We start from the raw sequence: 16354 nt of genomic DNA on the forward strand, positions 1-16354 counted from the left end.
GTTCAGAGTGCTAGGCACCTGCTTAGAGAAGCCCATGGCTAATGATTGTTGGTTTGAAGAGAATGAGAATTTTTTCAGCTTTGCGATTTGCATTAGCTGGGTACTTCTGACAATAACTCTGAACAAGCCATAGCCCTAATGAGCTAATTAAGGTCTATAACCTTGGTAAAAGTGGCACCTCAGATATCTTGGCATACTGAAACTTGAGCATGGTGCTCCTTTCCTTTTTTGATGTACACTTGTACAAAACAAAAACAATATGCTAATCTTGCTATAAAATGCTGAGAAGAAATGTGTCATCTTTAACCTAGTGCATTGTGGTGATCACTTGATCTTCTTCTCACTTAACTAATTACATCCATCCATCCATCCATTTTCTAACCCGCTGAATCCGAATACAGGGTCACGGGGGTCTGCTGGAGCCAATCCCAGCTAACACAGGGCACAAGGCAGGAACCAATCCAGGGCAGGGTGCCAACCCACCGCAGTAACTAATTACAGCAACAGACATTTTAAATAAGGGTTCCTAAGCTTTCGCATGCTACTGCATACTTACTCTAAATTTTAAACTTTAGAATGCCATTTAGATATAAAGTTTTCCATTAAGGCTTTAAAAAAGGATTATCTTGTAGTTCTAATTTTTGATATGCTTGTTCAGTAGGGATGCACCGAAATGAAATTCTTGGCCGAAGCCGAATAATAATGAAATGCTTGGCCGAAGGCCGAATACCGAACGCGGTGTTTCGCATTTTTTTCCATTTATTTTGCCAATTTTTTCACCATTACAATAATTAAATAGTAAAAATTTGCTTTTTACTATTTTGTGTTGCTTTTCAGAGAAATAAATCAAATAACAAAAATACAATTTCAAAATATTTATTTAACACTGAACATTTTTTTAACATTCCAGCAGATATTATACAAACAAAGCACAATATAACTTAAAATAAATAAATTAGTAAAATAAAAAAATATTTTTATTTGCCCATCTTTGAAGCCCCCCTTCTTGAATAGCCTATGTTAGGCCTATAACTGACTGCTGAAAGAATGTAACTCTGTATGTCTACAACAACAAATGTGCATTGAATAGTGCAAAAAATGTGGATGAACCCACAACAAATGAATAACTGTCCTAGACATAAGCCTACTTAGCCTACTTCTTCAGGAAAAGTGGCAGGTTCTTCTTTATGAAAAGTAGCTTCTCTGCTTTCTCACATGAAAGTCGGTTCCTCTTCTCATCGATGACATGAGATGCAGCACTAAACAGTCTCTCGCTGTCGGTGCTTGTTAACATTATTGCATTAACTAAGAATGAGCAATACATTTGTTATGGTATTAATCTTCGTTAATGTAAGATAATAAAAAATATTTAGTTCATGTTAGTATAAGTGCATTAACAATTTTAACAAATAGGCCTACCACTTTTGATACTTTTTAATTCAAAAATTACTGTAAATAATACTGTATTAGTAAATGTTAACATTAAGATTAATAAATGCTTTTAATAAGGGTTTTTCATTGTTAGTCAATGTTAAAAATAAAAACTACTTATAAAGTGTTACCATAATCCAAAATATAAATAAAATCTTAAATTAATTTCCCATAGCCTACCTGCGTGCCATCTGCGCCAGGTCGGAAAGCGGCCTTGATTGGTCCTCCAAAATTCGAGAGGGTTATTGCTCCTGGGGGTGGGGACTTCTGAGAGATAACCATCTAACTGTTGAGCGGTTGAGCTTGTCCTCTGTCTTGCAAATGGGTTATTCTCTTGGAGGATCTCATCGAACATGTCAGACAGCGAGACTGTGCGCGGCTCATCTGTAGTATGAGCCCGTTTACTCTCTGCGCTGTTTTCATCTCCTGCGCTGTGCATCACCTGACCGTCTCCATCACCTAGCGGCTTTCCCAAATCCAACTCGGCCTGGATCATTTCTCGTAGCGCAGCTTTTCCCCACATCCAAGTAATGATCTTTATATCGTGGATCAAGCACAGTCGCGATGCAGTACAGGGGTTCTGAGTCCGCCTGACTAAATCGTGTGCTGACAGCTTCCAAGAGCGCACTTTTAGTTGTTTTAACTCCGTGGTCTGTTTCAGCCTCTTTGTTTAAAAGACGTTTTAGTGCTGCAAGTAAAGGTATGACGTCTGCCACAGATGCATCAGATGAGCTTATCTCTTTTGTTATCTGCTCAAAGGGGGCGAGAGAGAGAACGTTCTCGATTAACACCCACTGGTATGCGGTGAATGTCGCGGCAGGTCATGATCTGCTATGTATGTAGCCAAGACTCGCTTTTGCGCAAAAAGGCTTTCCAGCATATAATATGTACTGTTCCACCTTGTGCTCACATCTTGTTGGAAACGATTTTGTGGCATTCCGAACTGTTCTTGGATAGATTGTAAGCGCGCATAGGCAAGCGGTGAATGTTTAAAATGGCCAACAATTTTCCTGCCTGTCGCTATCACATCTGCTATACTGCGCTGACTCAACAATCCCTCGTTGACCGCCAGTTGAATTGTGTGTGCCATACACCGTATGCCTTTCAGATCACTATCTTCCATGGCTTTAGCCATATTTCTTGCGTTGTCACTGACTACGCATGCACTTTAGATCGGTCGATCGCCAAGTGTCAAAATGTTGGCGAACGCCTCGGATATGGCTACAGCTGTATGGGACCCTCTAAACTCTTGTGAGTGAAGCACAATCTTTTGTAGCTTGAAATCTGTGTCGATCCACTGCGCAGTTAAACTCAGCATACTGGTGGGGCTCACATCCAAGCTCCAAATATCAGTCGTGAAGCTGTGGGCTGCAATATCTGTAGCCAAGAGCTCATGGACGTGAGTTGAAACGACGTTATACATCTCGGGTAAGCACACGTCTGAGAAATGCCGTCTACTAGGCATGGTGTAACGGGGCTCAATATGGTCTATAAGCCTGCGAAATCCAACATCCTCTACAACAGAGAATGGTTAATCATCCAATGCGATGAATTCCATTATCCTTTTAGTAATACCTTTAGCTTTGGCACTGTCATTGGCAAACTTTTTTGCCTTTTCTAAGAAGTCAGCCACAGATGGAGTGGGTGTCTTAGGACTGGGAGTAGCTACTTTCCTTTTCGCTGCTGCTGTTGCCGTAGCCACCGCCGTGTCTTTCTTGTACTCTGCATGGGTGTCTTGATTTTAAGTGATAAATTAAACTTGAAGTGCTGTACGTTTTTGCAGATGTACCCCCTCTGGACATTTCAGCAGAACAGTGTCTGCAAACGGCCGTTTTTGCCTCTTTCTCTGACGCTTTAAAGTGCTTCCACACTGCTGACATTTTTGCTGCATAAAACGCGCGCCTCTCACTCTCGCGGGTTACTATTTGATCGCGTCATTAAAAGCGTCATTGTTCGCAAAATTTATTCGGCCTTTTTACTTATTCGGCCGAACACCGAAAGTGCTTTTTTTGGCTAATTTTGGTTGCCGAACATTCGGTGCATCCCTATTGTTCAGAGTAGTGTATTATATTTATTTATTTATTTTGGTGTTCCTCTCAATTTTAATTAAAGGAAAAATAAACCTCAGCACAAAATATATGCTGCACATGTTTTCTTAAAGCTACTTTATTTTTATTTCATAGTGTAAAATAGTATAAAAGGAAGGACTGGTAGAAGTCTGGTCTAAATAAATATGTATATTAAAGCCAAAATCTAATTTAATGGAATTAAAATGCTTCACGTTTTTGGATTGCAACATTGAAATATTGTAGGAAATGTCTGTAGTGAATAGAAACAGCAGTATTGACTTTTGTCAGTGTGGAGAAGATACTAGTATATGAGGTTTGTCCAAGCTGAATTTCTTAAATAGGGTGCCAAATTGGGTAGATCATCCTTAAACAGGAGCAGAGGAAGTATGTGCTGTGACTCCTGAAAATCTTTGCCTAACTGTTCATGAAGTTGCTGAAGAAGTGAGCATCAGTAAAATTTTGTGACACAAAATTTTGACTGAAAACTGATTGATTCATATTGCTGCAAAATTTTTTGCCACATCTATTGACAGATGAACAAAAAGGTGTTGAAGTACAGTATGTTAGTTCATTGTTTTGTTTTTTTTTAACTTCTGTTTCTTTTTGGGCAAACCTAGTATACCTACAACCTTACCAGTACTATGTCAGTATTTTGTTATGTGCCCATCTAATCAATAAGCTAATTAAAAGGGCAAGCTCGGTTGTAGGATGCAAAAAAAAAATGGCTAAATGCATCTTTTTTTACTTTTGAAATAGAAAACACTCATATGTTTATACATCTCATAAATGTCACTGCTGTATCACTTTTGCTTCAAAATGTACTGATGTCCCAACATTATATCTGCAGTTGCTAGGTTATGTTCTGGATCTGTGTCTCACTCATTTTTATTTATTTATACAAATGAATAGCTGCCCATGTAGTTAATCCTTTGCTGTTTCATTACAGGAACAATACTATCACGGGTAGAGGAAGAGCATCTATGGGAATGTAAACAACTTGGTGTATACTCTCCATTTGTCTTACTAAATACTCTGATGTTCTTCAACACCAAGTTTTTTGGCATGAGAACTGTAGAGGAACATATGCAGCTGTCTTTCACTAGTTTGGTACGACATTCCCGAAAGTGTGCTACCTCAAGAGGAATGACCAAGGTGGTCAGTATTCGATACTGGCCTCCAGTGCGCCACAGGAAAGGACGAGGTACAGTTGGCTCATCTGAAACATAATTCAGAAATATAAATTTTAATGTTTTTGTTTCAGATGATTGAATAAATGTTTGTGCTTTTTTTGCTAAATCTTTTGTCATCTGTATTTCCAGGTTTTGTTTCTGAAATCTTTATTTAAACAAATTGTTGTTAAGGTTAAAAATAATAAGTGGTAAACCTGTCTTCAAGTTTTCATGCACTTCTCACTGTATACATCTCTTGTGATGCCATACATTTTTTAAACTAGCTGGTCCAAACAGATTAATTATTGGTCTCATCAGATCAGAGAAAAAGACTCCCAAAAGTCTTGGCAAAGGCTAAATGGGCCGCCTTGTGCTTTGCCTTCATTTGTGGCTTCTGTGTGGATGACAACCATAAGATGTGTATAAGTTGTGTCTCACTGCATGCAATTAACCAATCACTTCAGTTTGGCTTTCCCCAGATTTTTCTTTTCTGCAAAATTACTCACAGTGTATTAATGGCTTGTTACGGCAGCTTCATTGTTTCTGGGTACTTGTCACTTGAGGCTCGGTATCACTTTTGTGACTGTATTTTGGATATAAATTAATTTCCCATCTTCTTGTACCCTTGCCTTGTTTATTGTAATGAGATTATTTTCCTTCTAGAATTGTTAGCTTTCCGAGATGGTGAATTTATATATTGAACTTCAGTGTTCATGCAGAATTTCATGTGTTTACGATTATATCACTTGTTATAAAAGCAAAGTTTTAGTAAAGAAAAAGAAAGAGAAAAAGTTTTCCGTCACCAAAATAAGAAGTACAAACACATAGCTAACTCTTTGGATTTTAACATGGCCAGACTAACAAACTTTTCTGAATTTACCCATTTTTCTTTACACAGAATTTCTACCAGGACAGGCAAACTTCAATTTTTAAGTCTCTTATGGATCATATTCACTATTTTTAATACCCTTTTCCTTCCGTGATAGCCCCAAAAGCACTAAGCTGAAAAGTATTCAATTATTTACACTGTACACATACATACATATATACATACATACATACACACACACACACACAAAGGTAAGGAAACTGTATAGATTGAGATTTTTTTTCTTTTAGTTTTATTATGTCTTGTTTAAAATGAATAACATATTTTGTAATTAGCAAAAAAGAAAAAAACTAAATTTCCTTGTCAAATTTTGTTTCTGTATGTCCAAATAACACTCCATATTGTCCCTTCACCAATACCATATGCACACATTTCTTTTCTTGGCCTGTGTTCATTCTATTTATAACCTCTTAGTGGAGAAGTCAAAGTTACTCAGCAAGAAAGATGAAAGATGGAATGCAACTTTAGACTCTATGACTTGACTGCTAAATTTAAGACTGTTTTCTGTAACTGTACTTCTTAGTTTTTTTTTAACACTAGAATTACCAGAGCCTACGAAAAAACTCGTAATTCCGTACTACTTAGTTTTTTTTAACACTAGAATTACCAGAGCCTACGAAAAAACTCGTAATTCCGCCCCACCTCAAATCGCTTCTTAAATCCCTTCACACCTCTCCGCCAGCGTCCTTTGTCCTCTAAATGTGCTGATAATAAGAAGCTAGGAGCAGCCGGCTATTCCATCCCCCCACCAATTTAGAACATGCACGAACTTCTTCCAGCTCATGCCTTGATTGAGTATCTGGGAGTGAAGTGGAGTTTTAGAGTGTAAATAATAGATCATTATTTGGAACACATGCATTTCATGTGTGTTCTGTTTCTACAGTAATCTGTGTAAACACATTGTTAAAACAGAAACGTTTTTTATATTCTAGTAGTAGACGACAAAATGTAGGCATAAATTATATAATGTATGAAGCCTGAAGTCCAAATATCAAAGAAAAAGGTACAAATATAACACAACAATTGCGCTTTTGACATGCGACATTGACAGCTTTTTATTATAATTGCCTCCGTGTTTCAATAGAATCAGTTCCCGTTTGGGAATCAAAAGGTCGCGAATTCGATCCTGCACCACTCCGTTTTGAGAAGTAAACTGCTCTTAGTCTTACTATTTTAGAATAAAAGCATACATTTGATTTCGGTCTGTAACAGCCGGTGCAATTTATGATCCTTGTAAAGGTTAGCCTTTTTTTTAATTTTTATTATTATTCACTTTTCATTCCCTCAGTCGCATTCAGAATCAATCCATACAACCCCATCTGACACGGCTGTTTTCACTAAAGACGCGCTATAGCTCTGCAGTGTACCACGATGCATACTAACGCCCCCCCAGACCGGGTTCTGACACAAATGCTGGCGAAGCTGCCTTCTTCGTATCTCACCGTCACTTGATTTTCTTTTTATTCAGTTTTATTGAGTGTTCCTGACCGTCCCCGCATGTTGCTGTATGTTGTTTCTTTTGTACTCCAGGACATGCAGAGGAGAGAATGGTAAAGAGCAGTAACTTCGGCACTATATGCAATCATCAGACACTCCCCATTTGCCCGTTGTTTTGTTATACTTTTACACCAACATATGTTCCTGTGTTTGAGCATGCTCAAACGGGCATGCTCAAAAAATACACATGTAATACACACTTCTAAGCAAACAGCCCCTCTGCTCACACCCCCTCTGTCAGGAGCATAGAATGTCAGAGAGAGTGAGAGAGACAGAGAAAAGCAAACAATCAAAAATCAATACTGTTGTTAGAGCTTTTAAGTGTGCGAAGCACTGCTCAGGAAGCATATCGTATATCATTGAGGAGTTTTATTTAATACGTAATACGTGCTCTGATTGGGTAGCTTCTCAGCCATCCGCCAATAGCGTCCCTTGTATGAAATCAACTGGGCAAACAAACTGAAGAAGCATGTACCATAAATGACGTATTGTCTGCAGAAATCCGCGAACCAGCGAAAAATCCACGATATACAGGTGCTGGTCATAAATTAGAATATCATGATAAAAGTTGATTTATTTCAGTAATTCCATTCAAAAAGTGAAATTTGTATATTAGATTCATTCATTACACACAGACTGATGTATTTCAAATGTTTATTTCTTAATTTTGATGATTATAACTGACAACTAATGAAAGTCCCAAATTCAGTATCTCGGAAAATTAGAATATTGTGAAAAGGTTCAATATTGAAGACACCTGGTGCCACTCTAATCAGCTAATTAACTCAAAACACCTGCAAAAGCCTTTAGGTGGTCTCTCAGTCTAGTTCTGTAGGCTACACAATCATGGGGAAGACTGCTGACTTGACAGTTGTCCAGAAGATGACCATTGACACCTTGCACAAGGAGGGCAAGACACAAAAGGTCATTGCTAAAGAGGCTGGCTGTTCACAGAGCTCTGTGTCCAAGCACATTAATAGAGAGGTGAAGGGAAGGACAAGATGTAGTAGAAAAAAGTGTACAAGCAATAGGGATAACCGCACCCTGAAGAGGATTGTGAAACAAAACCCATTGAAAACTGTGGGGGAGATTCACAAAGAGTGGACTGCAGCTGGAGTCAGTGCTTCAAGAACCACCACGCACAGACGTATGCAAGACATGGGTTTCAGCTGTTGCATTCCTTGTGTCAAGCCACTTTTAACCAAGAGACAGTGTCAGAAGCGTCTCGCCTGGGCTTAAGACAAAAAGGACTGGACTGCTGCTGATTGGTCCAAAGTTATGTTCTCTGATGAAAGTAAATTTTGCATTTCCTTTGGAAATCAAGGTCCCAGAGTCTGGAGGAAGAGAGGAGAGGCACAGAATCCACGTTGCTTGAGGTCCAGTGTAAAGTTTCCACAGTCAGTGATGGTTTGGGGTGCCATGTCATCTGCTGGTGTTGGTCCATTGTGTTTTCTGAGGTCCAAGGTCAACGCAGCCATCTACCAGGAAGTTTTAGAGCACTTCATGCTTCCTGCTGCTGACGGAACTTTATGGAGATGCAGATTTCATTTTCCAACAGGACCTAGCACCTGCACACAGTGCCAAAGCTACCAGTACCTGGTTTAAGGACCATGGTATCCCTGTTATTGATTGGCCAGCAAACTCGCCTGACCTTAACCCCATAGAAAATCTCTGGGGTATTGTGAAGAAGAAGATGCAATATGCCAGACCCAACAATTCAGAAGAGCTGAAGGCGACTATCAGAGCAACATGGGCTCTCATAACACCTGAGCAGTGCCACAGACTGATCGAGTCCATGCCACGCCGCATTGCTGCAGTAATCCAGGCCAAAGGAGCCCCAACTAAATATTGAGTGCTGTACATGCTCATACTTTTCATGTTCATACCTTTCAGTTGGCCAACATCTCTAAAAATCCTTTTTTTGCATTGGTCTTAATTGATATTCTAATTTTCCGAGATACTGAATTTGGGACTTTCATTAGTTGTCAGTTATAATCATCAAAATTAAAAGAAATAAACATTTGAAATACATCAGTTTGTGTTTAATGAATGAATCTAATATACAAGTTTCACTTTTTGAATGGAATTACTGAAATAAATCAACTTTGTCATGATATTCTAATTTTATGACCAGCACCTGTATATTTAGATATGCTTACATTTAAAATCCGTGATGGAGTGAAGCCGCGAAAGTCGAAGCGCGATATAGCAAGGGATCACTGTACTGGCTGTCTGTGACTGTAAATTGAATAAGTGGCGTTTGGAAAATATATTAATTTGGGTGAAACATGGCTGAATCAGAATGCATTGCTTAATGTCTTTAATCTAGGTTGTACTGCATACGAGGTGTGGCAGAAAAGTAATGAGACTGGCAACACTGCAAGCGATCTGGCAACGCTGCGCTGTTGTCCTTGATAGAGCACGTGTATCAGTACCCTCCCATAGCTCAGTGCGAGTTTCAACTCCTTCCGTTAACTACATGATTTTTGTGACTGCTATTAGTGAAGTTGTGTTTTTGGTTGTGCGTCACGCAAAATGGAACAGCGGAATTTGGAGCAACGTTGTGCCATTAAACGACATGTGTGACGTTTGAAATGTTAAAACAGGGGGAACATTCTTTATCCCGAGCTCAAGTTTTTTGCTGGCACAAATCATTTTTGGAAGGCAGAACACGTTGAAGATGAACACCGTTCAGGGAGGACTTCAACTTCGAAAACCAATGAAAACATCGAACGTGTGAACACTCTTGTGAGATCAGACCGTCGTTTAACATTAAGAATGATGAGTGAACAATTAAATTTGAACAGATTTAACATTCATCAAATTTTGACTGAACATTTGCACATGCGAAAGGTCTGTGCCAAAATGGTGCCGAAAAACTGCCCTCTCCATAACAGAATTTTTGACCTCAAAAGGCATTCCTGTGGTTCCCCAGCCCCCTTATTCACCCGACCTCAGTCCATGTGACTTTTTCCTTTTTCCTAAACTGAAAAATGTCATTAAAGGACGTAATTTCGGGACTTTAGAAAACTTCCTAAAAAGTGTAACGGACATGCTGAAGACCATACCGGTTGAAGACTTCCAGCGCTGCTACCAACAGTGGGAACAATGTCTCCATCGGTGTGTAGCTGCCCAAGGGAACTACTTTGAAGGGGATAACATTGATGTTTGAAAAAAATAAAAACTTTGGTAAATAAAAAAATCAGTCCCATTACTTTTCTGCCACACCTCGGTATACTTTGATCCATGGTGATCTAGTTGTAAACACAACGGTGCTGCCAGCTGTGGATTTTTGTTTTTAAACTAGCTGTCTTTTCTTTCTCTTTTTATTTCAGAAAATTTTTGCATCCTTTATTTTTGTGTGTTTTAACTCCCTTTTAGTTGGGCTTATGTCAGATGTTGCCCTTTGTCTTTCTACAAAACTTGCACAACCTCCCTACTGAAGCCAAGAAATGTTCAGGGCAAGTGCTTTTTCTGTTGATGGGGTGTACAGTATGTTATTTTTATAGCAGTGGAAAAATGGTTTTAATGTTTGTGGCCTATTTTTTTAAGGTTAGAGCTTCTTTCTGAGAAACTCTTAGAAAATAAAGACTTCATTTTTTATTTGTTTAATGCCATTTTTTTTGGCTTTTGCGGGAGTGAGACAAAACATTTTTTGAGCATGCAATTTAATGAAAACAACGATTAAATAACAGGCTGTTTTATAGCTGATCAAAAGTTTAGTATCACACCTCCAAAAAAACCCATAAACCCCCCCAAAACAGAAATCAAACTTTCAAACATGAACTCAGTACTGAGTAGCTCCACCGTTATACCGTTTTACAGCTGATCAAGATTTTAGAATCACATGCCTTTAAAAGGCCAAATCTGTGCAAAGATGTGGATTCATTGTCATTTTCTGTCAGGTAGTCACATGTTCTGATGGCAAAGGCATACAGTATTTATGTAGATTCTTTGTAATGGAGAAAACATTCGACTTGCACTCTTTTCACCAAGTACACAAATGTTCTTCGGAAAACTACCCATTAACTTTTGCAGTGTTACAATTACATTTTAATTGAAAATATGCATTGTGTTCACTTTATTTGATGGTATAACACTACAATTACAGCAGAAGTGGTTAGATAGCCTTACATGTTGGTTTAAAGTTTTTATAAAAATGTGTTTTGACCAACAACGGTGTTGGTGATCAGTGGGTTTTAAGGAACTTTTTTTTATTTTTCTAATAGTTTTGTTCTTAGAGTCTTATACAAGCATTTTGGAAGCTGCAACACAACTAACAATATAAACTTTTAAAGGTACTAAGCCTAGAGGAAATAAAACTCCACAATGTAGAAGTTAATCTCAGTAACCTGAATAACTGCAACACAATCTATTGCTCATATTGTTGTAAAATGTGTGCCAGTAAATACCCTTCTGCAATTTGTTAAATGGATATTTCAGTAGTCCTTTGCTTATGGTTTGATGAAGCTCATAAAAGTTAAGTCTATACTAATGATCAACTTAAAAGGTCACAAGCAACTAATTTAGCAGACATTTCTTAATTGAGTTTAGACATTTTTAAGGTGAAGATATTAAGGTAATGCATCTCACAACTTTTATGCCAAGCCAGCATCACACTATATGACTTCTAGCCAGATGGAATTTCAAACTCATTAGCTGTAGTAGCTGGATCTCATTGCCTTTATGATTTCAGATTACACAACTAGATATTGCCTGGGATGACAAATTTCATACCTTCACATAGACATTTGACACACTTGCACATTTTCATTGTATCACAAGCTTGCATCTTTCTCCGGCCAATAACATGGTTTCTGTACAAAGGCTTTCCAGATATAGTAATTTCAGCAGCAGTCTTGGCTCTTATTTTTCTTTTTCAGTTCTTTTGCAATACAACAAACATATCACATTAGACAGACTGTCTTCTCTTCAGTTTGCATGGTTCAAAACACCCATGATTCCTTAGGTGTGCACTTATTGGTTGTCAGCTCTTGCAAATAAATACACAAGCTTACCCTTAAGACAAAATCAGACATTGTCGGGATGAGTCGCAGACCAGTCTGACTGAGTTGCTGGGGATGTAAAATTACACAAATAGAAGTCACAGAAGCTCTCTTCAACTGCCTCCGAGTTAAGAAGTATGCAACTGAAAATTGCAGGAAGGACCTGTAGTGTGATGGGGGCTTAAGTAATGGCTACATTAAACCAGATAAGTCTATTTTAATAGGTTTAAACAATTTACCAGATAAAAGAGTGAATATTCTGTGATTAGCAAATTAGATGAAGATACTGGGAAACATCCCTTTAATTTTAAATTATTACAGTCTGTTTCAGGGTGAATGTAATCTGGGTCCTCTGGACACTTTTTACTTATCTCTTGTAATTTTGCATAATCAGGTTGAATATTTGGACCAATTTCAGCTTGTGTTTCAAGTAATGTCTTGAGGTTGGCTATGTCCATGTAGCTTTGCTTAATAAAAACAGCACATCTGCAAATCATTATGTGGAAATGTTTTTTATTCAGCAGTTTTGTTTTATTCCTCTAGAGATATTAAAATAACAGTAGCCAAATTTGTGTATTGTGTGTTGATATGTTATAAAAACATTACTGTATTTTTTAGTAGTATTGTAATAACATTGTTAAATGGGCTTAATTCAGAGAATAAACTGTAAAGAAAGAAGAAAATCGACAACCTTTAAATCACTACCTGTCCAAAAATGGTTTGGAGTCTGTTTTTGAATAGCTTTTATATTATGTTATTTTTTTTAAAATTTAGATCAGGCTATTTCTGGGTATTTTAAACCTAAAATGTAATATTTAATAAAACAAATTAGAATGTAAAAGAAAGCCTTAATCGTGAACTTGCAAGAGCATTTTGAGTTTGTGTTTAAAACATTACTAAAATACCAGAATTACATGTTTTAATGACTTATGCATCAATAAGACCTCTTTTAAAAGCAAAAATACTGTTTTATGTTTACTTATTAAAAAATGGCCGGTTATTTTCCACTCACAGCTTTTTAAATACAGTTTGCAGAATTTTTTTTATGCTTTTTTAAATATTCAGAAATAAAGTAATTTCTCCTCCCATCCACAGACAGTACGGTTGCAAAAAGAAAAAGAGATGAAGATGCTCCTGCCTTGGAGCAGAGAGAAAACCGAATGAACCCCCTAAGGTGTCCTGTGAAGTTTTTCGAGTTCTACCTTTCAAAATGGTAATTAAAAAACCTAATTTACATGTAGTACCTGATTGCAACAAAGCAGGTTATTGCTTTGCCATTGCTGGTTTGTGTGTATAACTGAAAAACACTTGCAGCATTTTATATATATATATATATATATATATATATATATATATATATATATATATATAATATTTATTTATTCATTTATTTGTGTATGTAAATGAAAACACTGAAAGATGTATATTTATATTATTATTTATCTACAGTTGGTAACTGCGCTTATTTACTTAGTTTAGCATTGCTATGTTGATTAACTGACCATGATAAGACATTAGTTTTAATAATTGATTTTGAAAAAGGCATTTTTTTATGTTGATGTGTTTTAAGTTTACCACTGAGCACTTATCTTGGAAAGGTAAATAACTGGAAAGTTTCTCTTACATATTTTTTTGGACAATCTGTCATATCGTATAGCTAGCTACCACAGTTGAATATAGTATATGAGTTAGACAGTCAGACAGAATGTTTTGAATGCAAGAATGGGGATCCATCAGGGAGCAATTTTGACTATATTACAATATGCCAATCTTTTGGATATTATGTTGTACAAATGATGGAATTGTAGTAGCTGTTATATAAATAATATGAAATTTTAAACTGGTATTTGTTTCCAGATATTTTCTTTTATAATTGTTTGCTGTTTTTGTGTTCTTTAATTCCATTTTTTTCTGTTTTATGTTATAAAGCCCAGAAAGCTTGAGGACCAGAAATGATGTGTTCTACCTGCAACCTGAACGCTCATGCATTGCAGAGAGTCCCTTGTGGTACTCTGTAATTCCTATGGACAGAAGCATGCTTGACAGTATGCTAAACAGAATCCTGGCAGTGAAGGAAATATATGAGGACAATGGAAGGGAGCCTTTGGATGATGACATTGACTGAAGAATGACTTGGCCCACAGCCTTTATTTTTCTTTTTCATTTTATGTCTGTTGTACTGTACTTCTGACCCTGTAAATAATCGTTAGGCCAGTATTTGATGAAAACAGCATTGCTGAACCATGCTTGCTGCAGGCCATATCTGTCATAACTGTAAATATAAGGAAGGATCCTTATAAATTAAACTGTAATGGAGAGAATGATATGCCAGGCAGTGGACATATTTAAGGAATGAAATAATGACCACAATACTCTTTTCAGAGGTTTCTGAATCATTAAATGTCAATTGTAGGCATCAGCCAAGTAAAGTTTTGGCTGAGGTTGCCATTGGTTCCCTGTTTCAAATTAAATGTGTTGCCCTCTTCACCTTCATTTCCACTATGTAACCTGTAAAAAGCCTTGATGAAGTACTTCAAAAAGGTTTTCTCAATGTGTTATTTGTCCATTATAGTGTCTTTCCTGCTTCAGCCAAGGCTTGCATGGAAAGTATCTACAGGTGATAGGGCACCATAAGAATGAATTTGCATCTTCCCTTGGAGGTCCCTATTAGAAAAGAGGGCTTGGTAGAACAAATTTACTCAGTACAACTCTAATCCTGACCATTGAACGACTCTTTTCAACATGTCATGTTTACGTGAATTGTAAAGCTGAAGTCTTCTGTTAGCATTTTTAAAAATTTCATTAGTTGTTGGTTAAATGAAAGTGTTTAATTAAAGTTTGGCAGAAACTACAATGCATCATAAGACTAACAGATGAGTACCTGTTTGCTTCTCATTTTGTGTGAGTTTTCTTTTTTTTTTTTCTTTTTTTTTATTTAATAAAACTCCTAGGTTATGTTGCTTTGGAGTTTTGTGTGTTTGTGGTTTGGTTCTGTTCACACTGGGTTTTTTTTCTCACACTTGTTTGTCTGTGAATTTGAAAAATATCTTAACTATACACTCGGGAAAATAGAATTTGATTCCTAAGAGTTACTGGTCTGAAATAACTTGTAAGAGAACTTAATTAAATTATGCTATTTATTCTATCACTTCTTAACTTTTATTCTGTACAGTCCTTAACTAGGTGGTAGACTTTATTAAGTGCCATGTTAACTTTGGAATTCTGATATTCCTTTCTGAATGTAGACGGTATTTCCTTAAAATGTTACAATATTAAGTGAATTTAGCTCAAAATTGTTTGTACCTTGACCTACATTAAATTATTTTAGTTTTCATCAATTTGTTTTGGTACTTTGGAGGACTCATTTTACACTATTCATAAGGCATGTTTGGTTAGTAACAATTGTTACTTGTAAGGGCAAGATTTATACTGCAAGTCCAACATCATCTGGCAGTTAAGTATGAATTCTGCCATGCAATTCTGAATAACTGATATACTGAACAGGAAACAAATCTGACATGAGTAATGCTGTTTTAAAACATTTAATGATACAATATTTAAAAGTAGTAAAAAAATCTGAAATGCTTTCAAGTCTTTGTCATTTGAGTATGTTTTAGGAATATTAAACCTAAAAACGTATCGATTTAACAGTTTGGACCATTAGAATTATGTTTTACTATTTGAATTTTGTCCACAAAATAATGAATATCTCTTTGGGTACAAGTTCTCAGACTTGTATTTTTGCATACTATTTCGGTAAATGTTTTACTGTTTATAATAAAATAAAAGAGTAGAGAAAAAATGTACAGAATTAAAATATTAGTGCATTTGAACAGTTTTGTGTGTGTAAAAATTATATATACACATCACATGCACCCACATGTACATATACTGTATGTAATGCACGCACACTAAAGCAATATTTATTCCCAAGCATAACCAGTTGATACATAGGTAAATGTTTATATTATTCTGGCTCATTGTTCTTTACAAATATGATCTATAATACAATGTATGCATACATGCACACAAGCATAAAATATTTGGAACTTCTGTATACTGGATTGGACACACCATGTTTGTATTTGACAGAATTTTTACTCTATTAAATATCAATTATAAAATGATAATTTGTCCACATGCATTAAAATATTTTTTACTGTGTGTGCATTTGTATACAGTAAGTATTATATGGTGTTTCACATGTGTAAATACACATTTTAAGAAATTAAATATTCTGAGACTCTTTTTTATTTATTTTTTGGTATACTTTATGTGTACTGAAGCAATATG

The 16354-nt window shown here is 36.4% G+C and overlaps 1 protein-coding gene across 2 annotated transcripts in view; it reads left to right on the plus strand.

Annotated features, from left to right (window-relative positions):
• The window catches only part of LOC120537389 (zinc finger MYM-type protein 3-like), a 180756-nt gene extending 165361 nt beyond the window's left edge, over positions 1-15395 (plus strand). For both annotated transcript variants that reach the window (XM_039766293.1, XM_039766292.1), the window contains exons 23-25: positions 4447-4701; positions 13157-13274; positions 13991-15395. In XM_039766293.1, coding sequence (XP_039622227.1) covers positions 4447-4701; positions 13157-13274; positions 13991-14186 — 569 coding nt within the window. In that variant the 3' untranslated portion in view covers positions 14187-15395. The remainder of the gene's footprint in view (positions 1-4446; positions 4702-13156; positions 13275-13990) is intronic.
• The last annotated feature ends 959 nt before the right edge of the window (positions 15396-16354 follow it).

The sequence above is a fragment of the Polypterus senegalus genome, chromosome 10 (genome assembly GCF_016835505.1).
Source record: "Polypterus senegalus isolate Bchr_013 chromosome 10, ASM1683550v1, whole genome shotgun sequence".
Taxonomy (NCBI): Eukaryota; Metazoa; Chordata; class Cladistia; order Polypteriformes; family Polypteridae; genus Polypterus; species Polypterus senegalus.